This window comes from Macrotis lagotis, chromosome 1 (genome assembly GCF_037893015.1).
Source record: "Macrotis lagotis isolate mMagLag1 chromosome 1, bilby.v1.9.chrom.fasta, whole genome shotgun sequence".
Taxonomy (NCBI): Eukaryota; Metazoa; Chordata; class Mammalia; order Peramelemorphia; family Peramelidae; genus Macrotis; species Macrotis lagotis.
Window position 1 is genome coordinate 921629343 of NC_133658.1, and position 11193 is coordinate 921640535.

Here is an 11193-nt window from a genome sequence, read left to right on the forward strand (position 1 = left end):
TGAGAGGAATAGTATGAAATGGAACTGTCTTGAGAGATGAGACCCATATTGTTAGGTCATTGAAGGTTAGGTTCAGAAGTCTTCATTCTGTCTTCCTTGCATGATGGATCACAGGGTTTGAATTGGCTGAAGCTCTAGAAACAAGTTATTTTTTGTTTACATCAAAGAATCAAGTCCATGAACAATTTAAGAATTCTCTAGATCTGTATTCTAAGACTATGGCAACTGCCAGAAATGGATTTAACAAATTGAACAGGAGGAAGATATTTTTATGTCAGACACCCAAGGGGACTGAGCAAACAGACATTTTAATCAGATGCTCTCTTGCTCAAAACAAAAAAAATATTTAGAAGACCGGAATATTTTATGACAATTGTTGTAGATGGGGGGGGGTCTACTTCAAATCAGACTGCTTGACCTATTTTTCCATTTTTCATGACACTTCAAACAGAACTGTAACAACATCCTAATTCAGTTAAGTCAAACAACTGCTACTTTGCTAAGTTTAAATATTTTTTATTTAAATATGTATTTATTTAAATATGTATTTATTCAGATGGAGTCTCTGATGAATTTTCTCAGGATAAAACCATAGACATAAAACTGGAAGAACATTAGAATCAAGTGATTCTAATGCCTGTGAACCATAACATTGTAAGAACCTTAAGAACAGAGGGATAAAACAGCATAACAGAAAAATATAGTTTAGAAAGGAAGTTTTATTCTCTGAAATTTATCAAAAAACCTATATGTGCTGACCATCCAAGATGATTACCCAGAAACAGGAAAGAAATTGTCATTTTTAAGGAAAAGTAAACAATAGAAAAAGTAATTAAGCTCTTTAGTGTCTTGTTCTTAGAAAATGCATTTCATCTTTACATGAAACTGATCTTCAAAGATTATAATTTTTGAACAATTATTATCTGAATTATGGTTTTTCTTCCTGTAAAAAAAGAAGCTTTTCATCCTGCTCATTGTCCTAGGATTATGATTAACATAGTTGGAGAAACTTTTGGAGTTGTAATTTTTTACTAGGCAGCAAGGTGTCCCATATCAAATCTTGCATTCTCTTAAGGGTAGTAATCTTCTATCACAATATAGTTATGAGAAATCATTCCTTCATATTCCTCAATTTTATTATTTTAACTTAAATTTATAACTATGATTGATACCTTACATGTGCAACTGAATTGTAGCAGAGTGAAATTTTTTTTAATTTTTTTTTTGATTTTTATTACTCCAGAGACACACTGCTAATAATGGACTGATAATGGATTTAAATCCACTTCTTCCTGACTCAAAACCTCATGCCCTTTCCATTTGATGACAATTATTTTACAAAAATAACTTGTTAATTTAAAAGAAATGCAGTTCATTTCAGTATCTCTCAGAACAATATAATCTAGAAAATCCAACATGCAAGCTGATTCCTCTTGTGAAATGCATTCTGTACCTTCTCATAATTTCTTGGAGTCATATAATTCCTTTTCATGAGTGGCTTAGAGGTGCTCCCCTGAAAGCAGATTTAATAAGATATGATAGAAAAATGTATCCTAAGAATCCATTTAAATGAGAAGATGGTATCATAGGAGTGAAGTGTGGGGAAACAAAGGATAATATTAGAGGCCATTCACGCTGAAAGTAAATTTGACTGACTGTTCAGTTTTGCCAAACATTGACAAGGAATTAGATGTTTCTACAATAAGATTTTTTCTCTTTTATTCCAGTGGTATTTTTTGAAAGATGGTCTCCAGGGAACATTGTCCAATTTGTATAAGAAAGTATATTGAATGTATTGTCTTTCTAAAGGCAACAATAAGGTGATGCTAATGAGAAAAATTATTCAGATAGTTTTGTCTTAGCTATTAGAGGGTAGAAGAGCAAGATCAAAGAAAGAGAAAGACCATTGTTCAACATAGCTGAGATGATAATCACCAACAATGGAGAGAAATGACAGCTGTTCAGTTTAATTTTTTGCTTTCTTTTTTCCTGCCAAGGATAATCACTTCCATCATTTAGTGCTGCAATGAACATAAGAAAGAATGAATACTATAATTTTGTTAGACTAAATTGATGAGGTGAGTGTATAGTCAGATATAACCCTTCATGAATTCAATTTAGCTGATATAAATAATCATAAAATGAATCTTTGTTCTTGGCAATGATTCTAGAGTGATTTTTATTTCCTTCTACAAAAGACAAAGGTCTCTATGGAAGCTTAAGCTTTTCCAACTGCATTTCATGGCTATAAGAGTTGGACTATGAGGAAAACTAACTCTTGCCCAACTAGTGCTTTTGAATTGTACTAGAGAAGACTTTTAAGAGACTTTAGAAGTGTAGGGAGATGGAATCAGCCAATAATTAAAGAAATGAAATTCAGGCAATTCAATAGATAATCAGATATTGAAACAAGCATAAATATTTTGGCAAAATAATAAGAAGATGAGGCTCTCAGGAAAAGTCCCTGAATGGGGGCAAAGATTAAAGGCAAAAAGAAAAGGAAGTAATAGAGAGTGAGATGGATAGAAAGTGGCATGGATGCAATACACATGAGCTTGGACAGACTTTAAGAAATAATAGGTGGGGGTGCCTAGCTGTCACAGTGTCTCTGGAGTCAGGAGTAGCTGAGTTCAAATCTGGATTCAGACACTTAATAATTACCTAGCTGTGTGGCCTTGGGCAAGCCACTTAAACCCATTGCATTGCAAAAAACCTAAAAAATATAAAGAAGATATAATAGGTGATAGAAGGGTGACTTGTTGTGTATATAGAGTCACGAATTGTCTAACTTGACTGAATAACTGAACCACCACCACAACAAAATATTGATACGGCTCTTTAAGGCTTACAAGGTGTTTTTCTTTAATTATTGTGACTGCTCATCCCAACTCTGTGAGGCACAATTTTTCCTCAATTTTTAGTAACCTCTGCCAGATTTACTGATTTAATCAATATCACTTATCTAGAAAAATCACAGAGATGATATTGGAGACAGTGTATCCATCCTGCTTTGATGCCTATCCAATGATGAAATGCTCAGCTACAGAAAGAGCTAGATGATGTGATTGTTGAGAAATGGTAGTGACATTTGAAACAATGTGTTCATTGGGATAAATATCAGAGGATTGGAAAAAGCCAAATATTGGATAAAAGTTTTTCTAAAATAGTGGAAGAGGATAGAATCTGTAATCTACATGAGTATGAACTTTATTTTCAGGAGAAATTTTAGAATACATAGATGCATATATATATATATATATATGTATATATATATACATATATATATATATATATATCCATGAATGCATGTATGTGTATGTATATGAAATACTAATTGTATATCTTGAAAAGGAAGCAATGATCACAAGGAATGAGAATGGCTCTAGGAAAAATAAATTAGGACAGCACTTGCTATCTTTTCCTTATTATTTTTTTGGCAAGTTAGTAAAGCTGATCAAATGAATATTGTAACGATAATTGGCCAGCACAACTGAACATTTGGCCATTGCACTCTATAGATATCATCCCCTTCCTAATACACATTTTATTATTCATTAACATGCCTAGTCCTGTGGCAATTAATGAATATGTAATATTTTCTTAAAAATAACTTAGATTAAAATATCCCTCATAAGTAAAACATTGACATGAAGCTTCCAAATCAGGTTTATAAAATGGTTATAAAGAAAACTAGATAAATCTCTTTTCTCATTATAATTTGCTAACCCTCTTTCTACTGTTCCTTTAGATATGTATGTGTTAGGGTGTGTGTTTCTGTGTGTGTGTGTGTGTGTGTGTGTGTGTGTGTGTGTGTGTTCTGGTGCTGGTTCCAAGGATATTGTAGAGTAAGATCATCTTTACAAAATTCAGAAATTACAGATTATGAATATATGACCGATGTATGTAGGTAATTCTGTGTGTAGATAATTTACATATGTAAAATATTTCTGCTAAAACTTGTTGAAAATAATAATTCATGTCTAGCTAATTGTTTTTCCACAATTTATCAGTTGTAATGTCAGTGATTTCAATATTTTTATAATTGAAGTATTTAGTGGGCCTGAGACACCTATGAAACTATCAGTCTATCTATCTATCTATCTATATCTAACCATCTCTCTATCTATCTATCTACCTTTCTATCTATCTTACACTTGTTGCATATTATAAAATGAGAACAACATTGTGAAGAACAACACCTTTGAAAAATTTAAGAAACATGACCAATTCAATTGTAAAACCAATCAATCAACAAACTTTTATTGAGCACCCAATATGTACCAGGGACTTGGGAATATGCAGTGGGGTGAAAGACAATGTTGACCCCCAAAGAGTTTAAAATATAACAAGCAAATGACTATGTGCAAACAATCTATTAACAGACTATATCGGAAATTGTCATTGCTGTTTGCTGATTGTTCTCAATGAAGATCATGCCACGATGGAGATGGTACCATGACATGCATGTGAATTGACTTTGAGTTATGGGATGCACTGCAAAAGTCACCAGATATACTTTCTCCTCCAGTGTACTGGTGATATATGGATCAGGATGACAGGACATGCCCTGGATACAAGACAGTCTGAGTTAAGTGACTTGCCTAAGGTCACACAGCTAGTTACTGTAAAGCAACTTAGGTCAGATTTGAACTCCTGTCCTTCTCTCTCCAAAGCTAGTGCTTTATCCACTGTACCACCTGAAGTTACTGGTGCAATTGGTAATGCTTTAGAAAAACTCTTTGCTACAGAGAAGAGATTGGCTTGGGGTTTAGAAAGAAACTTTAACTAACAATTAAAATAATTCATGTAGTAGGTGATGATAGCAGTAGTAGAGTTAAGAGGGGGAATATCCAAGATATGTTACAGAAATAAAAATGAGTAGTTTTGGTAACAAATTTGTACAGTGGACTGAAAGAGTGAGAATGACACCTAGGTTGTAAGATCAGATGTCAGCAATCCAAAATAAAATAATATATACCTTATCCTCAGCTCAATCTATACAAAAGTAGGTTATTGCATTGGGAAAATGTAATTTATGAGTTAAGAATAAAAAGTTCAAAGGATCGTTGTCTTCATCAAAACACTATGTTCTATGCACAGAATGCTTAAAGTGAGAAAATAATTGATAGATGTGAGTTATCCTGGATACCGAATAGAATTTCAAAAAATGAAAATGTCCATACTTTAATTGAGATAAGTGATTGGTTTTCAAGGCAGGATTCATTTCCCAGTGTGCTGTCTTCCATCAGTTAGTCCTAAAACTTGTTAAAAGAAAGTTTAAAATGAGAAGAAATGTCCATTATAAATGAAACTCAAGAAAGTAAATTTGGGAAGAGGAGTCAGACAAAACACTTTGGAAGCATTCCTGTTTGAAAAGCAACAAATTATTGCTACTGAAATGACCTCCAGTATAATTTCCTTTTAGACCATGAGGATAGTTCCTTGACCAGGTGGGTTAGTGATACAGTGAATTGTGTAAGAGCTAAGAGACAGAAAGGTTGGCTTCAAACCTGACTTAGAACTTGTCTTAGATATATGATTCTGAACTATTCACATAAACTATTTTTGCCTTGGTTTCCACATCTGCAAAATGAGGATAAAAAGAACAACTCCTGCAAAGGGTTTTGAGAACCAAAAGTATTGAAATCTATATATGTCAGTTAGCTCAGGGTCAGGAAAAGAGGAAACATTGTAAAACTGTTAGCTCTTATTACTACCAAGAGTAGAACAGAGGTGCATATACAATACTTATAGATCTATCCATGGCCTTTGGTGCTGTCAGTCCTGAGGGCTTAGGAAAAATTATGTCCAAATTTAGTGGCCCAGAGATGTTCATCCATATTGTACATCATATTTATGACAACATGCTTTCCCAAGTTCTGGACAGTAGACAAGGCACTGGACATTTCCCAGTCACAGTCAGACATACTGTCTCTTAACATCTCTTAACATGATAGCCTTTGGGTCCTTGTCAATAATAAAGGACAGAAATGAACCATTGTAACCAAACAAGTGGACCACACCAACTTTACCAAAAGCAAACCATAGGAACCTCAAGAATATAAAAGTTATTAAAAATATTAATTTCTTTCCATAAATTAAAAAACCCTTTAATCTTGGAAGATGGTTACGGTGGCCACACATACATTTAAGTATTTTATTATAAATATAATCATTTTACTTTGAATAAAAAGAAAACTAAATTTCAAGGTATTATAAAAAAATATGTTATTATCTTGAAGAAAACTTCAGACCTTGTTTATATGAAAAGAAGGGCAGTTATAAAATTATACTATCATTTGCTGCTCACTATATAAACTTTGTGAGAATTTACATAGAGAATATCCTAGATTAAGATTTGAGAAGTGAATGAGCTACCTTTGGTATGAGTGTGGGCCTGGGGCAGTGTCCATAAACCCTTCTATATAAGTATGTATCAAGACTCTTTACTAAATGCCTAAATTTATTTATTTTTTATTTTTTTTATTAAAGATTCCAATTCACTTGTTTGTCTTGAGACCATCTCCCTGGTATCACAGTTTTTAAGAAAAAATCTGTCATCACATCATCATAAGTATTTACATGTGTATATATATATATATATACATACATACATATGTGTGTGAAAATATTTATCAATATTCTTAAAACTGTAATCAATACTAAAATACTTTGAATGACAGATTGGGCCTGAATTGTGTATTATGAAACAATTAAAAAAAACAAAATGAGTAGGAAAAAGTAAAATGGAGGAATTATATTATGAAATGGGATATGAAAAGATGAATTAATACAGAGGAAACTGGTGTGGAGGGCGCAATGGAATGTTGGAAGTTTACTCTCATCTGGGTTGGAGAAAAAACAATGTGTACACTGGAGTGGTGAAGAAATGTTCTGATCATGGAGACTGGTAAGAAAACTGAGAAATAAGGTGCAGGAAAGGACTTTTAGAAGCCTATGTAGATTAGCATTTTGAGGATTAGGCTAAAAGAGAGATGTGATTTAAGCAAGGTAGGTGTGAATCAGGGTGGGATTCATATTCATGGAGCAGTAGATGGGAAGGGGAGTAGGAGAGTGGGGACAAAAAATAAGGTAACGAGGGGGAGAAAGAAATAAGTGAGTAAAAATAGATAGGGGGAATTGAGTAATAGTAGTAATAAATATATAGTAGTAGTTATATATATATATATATATACGAATTGGATGGTTTACGGTATCTCTCTTCTCTTTGTGTTAGTAAACAACTGGCAATTGCAGGGTCCCTTATCAACTGAGAAATGACTGAATAAATCATGGTGTTTGACTGTGAAAGAATACACTTGAATTATAAAAAATGGTTCACTCAATGTTCTTAGAAAGTCATGAAAAATCTTGCATAGAGTAATTAAAGACAAACCGGAATCACTGTAATACAAAAGCAGCAAAATTATTTTTAAGAATGACTTTGAGTGACTAAGACATTTTGACTGCTATAAGCACATAAATTAAAAATAAAGAATTCATGAAGAAAGACAATATCTGAATCTAAAGAAAGAACTCAAAAATAAAAATATATATAAAACAATATTTCAGACAAACACACATATATAGATATGCGTATACCTATTTGTGCCCATTAGAAACTATTTCTGAAGCAAATTGGAAGGAGGGAAGACCAAAAAGGAAAATGAAATTTACCAATAAACGTTTGGTATATTTAAATGAATAAAAAGTTCAAATTCATTTGTAGTTTTTGTATTATCATGATTTTGTTATTTATACTCTTTGAAATTACTTATTTTAATTCCATAAATTAAAAATAAAATTAATTCTAAAAAATAATTATAATGGTGATCATGAGGGGTAGGATGATGATGACATGAAGAAAATAATCCTCATTTGTCTCAGGGAATTTTGACTATTGAATCTAGTGTGTTTCTATATTTCACAACAGTTTGTCAAAATTCCATTAGTTTCTGTTCTCTTCATTTCTTTGAAAAATACCCATGGAAAAATTATGTTTTTTTCAGCACTTCTGTCATTGAATATTATCCCAAGAACTATGAGTTCAAGCAATTAATTTAATTGATTCCTTTGAATCAAAATTTATTGAGAAATAAATTAAAATATATTTTATAGAAAATTGTTATTTTATACACACAGACTCTGTCCTGCATTTTCTTTTTATCTAATCTTGTTTTGAAAACTTGCCTTTTGGACTATAGCTGGACAAGGGAAATAATGATGATCACTGAAAAAAAGAATCAAACATCTGGCAGAGATTTCATCCTCTCAGGATTACTGGATTCCAACCACTATGGCTTGTTATTCTTAACGCTTATTCTCATCATTTTCATGATGACAATTATGGGAAACACAGTCTTGATTCTTCTTATCCACCTTGACATCCGGCTCCACACTCCTATGTACGTCCTTCTCAAACATCTGTCCTTTACTGATGTCTTGAACACCTCAAATATTGTTCCCAAGATGGCCAGTAACTACATATCTGGCAGGAAATCCATCACATTTGCAGGTTGTGGATTCCAGGTCTTCCTCCATTCCACCTTCCTTGGAACAGAATGCCTTATTCTCACAGCCATGTCTTATGACCGCTACGTAGCCATCTGCCATCCACTGCGTTACCCCATCCTCATGAGCCATGGAATCAGTGTCATTCTGGCTGCTGGCTGCTGGCTTGGGGGAACAATCAACGCTACAATTCATACAGCTTATGTACTGCTTCTCCCATTTTGTGGAACAAGAATTATCGATCACTTTTTCTGTGAAGTCCCAGCTTTGGTGAAACTCTCTTGTGTTAATACTTCACAATATGAAGGAGGAGTCACAGTAAGTGCTGTTTTCTTCCTCCTAATTCCCCCTATCATCATCCTTGCCTCTTATGGGCAGATTCTTCGTGCTGTGCTCCTTATGAAATCTAGAGAGGCCCAGAAAAAAGCCTTCTCTACTTGTTCTTCTCATCTGGTTGTAGTTGTCATGTACTATGGTTCTGCTCTCTTCATATACATGAGACCCAAGTCCTCTCATACTCCAGGTCAAGACAAGGTCTTAGCTGTTTCATATACCATTATTGCTCCCATGCTCAATCCTATTATCTACAGTCTCAGAAATAAAGATGTCATAAGTGCCCTGAAGAAAGTTTTAGGACAAGCAATTAGTCACAGAAAGAAATATTTCTTAAAAATAAGATTGAGCGCCCATGGATGACCTCTTGGAAACATGTGGAAAATATTCCAAGTAGGATTCATGAATTTTGGGAGTTGACACAAAAAATTTTCTTTCTTATTACCTTTAAATATGTAACAATATCAACTGAACTAAATCATCTATTTGCCTGTGTAAGTAAAATCTATTCATTTACAGAATTTATTTCATGAATTTTGGTAAATTTTATATCAAGAATTATGCTATGAATCAGGTTTCATTTCCTGTATTAGACAACAATTTCATATGTAGAAGATATTATGTTCACACACACATGTACACACATACCCCAAAACACATTCACACAGAAACTTACTTTTCTTCTCCATTGACTATAGAAAGTTATTTTATCCTTAATATATAGAAAATTCACTTCTGATCATCTGGTTGTATTCTTGGGTTTTCCCTTGAACCCTTGAACAAAATTAGGTAATATTTTGTATTATTGGTTAATGTATGAATTCATCTCTCTACCTATATAGAATGTAATCCATCTACAGTTTTTATTCTACAATTTTAAAATTTATAATGTCATAAATAATTTATAATCTATTAAATGTGTTAAAATACTTTTTTATATAATACACACACAAACACACACACACATATATATATGTATATGTTCCTGTATGTGTGTATCTTGATGTTATCAATTATCTTTCATCCTATCAAATTAGATTTCCTCATCTGTAAATTGCTTTTGCATATCCTCTGACCATTTATCAATTGGGACATGACATTTTTTTTATTAATTTGACTTTATTCTATATATATATATATTAGAAATAAATGCTATGGCAAAAATATTATTTGTAAAAAATGTTTCCCAAGTTACTGCTTTTCTTTTGTTCTTGTTACAGTGATTTTGTCTGTGCTAAAACTTTTAAATTTAATGTAATCAAAATTATTTGTTTTAATGTTGTTTTCCATCTATTCCCTGATCATAAACTGTTTCCATTGTCATAGATCTGATAAACTATTCTTTGATCTCCTAGTTTGTTTATAATATTGTTTTTTATGTCCAAATCCTGAACATATTTTGATCTTATCTTTTGGCTCTTTGGGTTTATTAAACAGCAGATTTCAATAATTGTTTCCTTCTTTCTCTTTTGCACCTAATCTATTCCACTGATCCACCACTCTGTTTCTTAGTCAATAACAGATAGTTTTAATGAGAGATGTGTGATAATATAATTTTAGACACCTTCTTTTGAACATTTGTCATTAAATTCCCAGAAATTCTTGACTTTTTCTTTCTCCATATTAATATAGTTGTGTTTTTTGCTCATTAAAAGTATTTTTGGGGAATTTTGATTGGTAAGGCATTAAATAGTTTAGGTGGAATTTCATTTTTATTATATTAGCTCAGTCTATCAATGAGCAGATGATTTTTTGTCAGTTGTTTAAATTCTGATTTTATTTGTGGAAATTTTATAGTTGTTTTCATAAAGTTTCTGAATCTGCCTTGGAAGGTAGATTCTCAAGTATTTCGCATTGCCTAAAATTACTTTGAATGGGATTTCTCTTACTAGCTCTTTGTGATGCATCTTACTAGTCATATATAGAAATGTTGAGGATTTATGAGGGTTTATTTTATATCCTGCAACTTTGCAAAATTTGTTTCCTAGGAGACTTTTAGATGATTTTTTTAGGGTTCTCTAGGTATACTATCATGTCATTTGGAAAGAGAGATAGTTTTGTTTCTTCCTTTCCAATTCTAATTCCTTCAATTTGTTTTTCTTCTCTTGCTGCTGAAGCTAATATTTCTAATAAAATATTGAAGATTTGTGGTGATAGTGGACATCTTATTTCAATCCTGATCTTAGTGGGAATCCCTCTAGCTTATCCCCATTGCATGTAAAGCATGTTGATGTTTTCAGATTGTTACTGCTTATCATTTTTTTTAATTTGTTTTTTTTTTTACAAGGCAAATGGGGTTAAGTGGCTTGCCCAAGACCACATGGCTAGGCAATTATTAAGTGTCCGAGA

At 32.4% G+C, this 11193-nt stretch overlaps 1 protein-coding gene across 1 annotated transcript; it reads left to right on the forward strand.

Moving 5' to 3' along the window:
- The first annotated feature begins 8220 nt into the window (after nucleotides 1-8220).
- Nucleotides 8221-9207, forward strand: LOC141509399 (olfactory receptor 2AJ1-like). Its single transcript, XM_074218929.1, has one exon. It carries the CDS (start codon nucleotides 8221-8223, stop codon nucleotides 9205-9207), a length of 987 nt encoding a protein of 328 aa, XP_074075030.1.
- Nucleotides 9208-11193: the final 1986 nt, after the last annotated feature.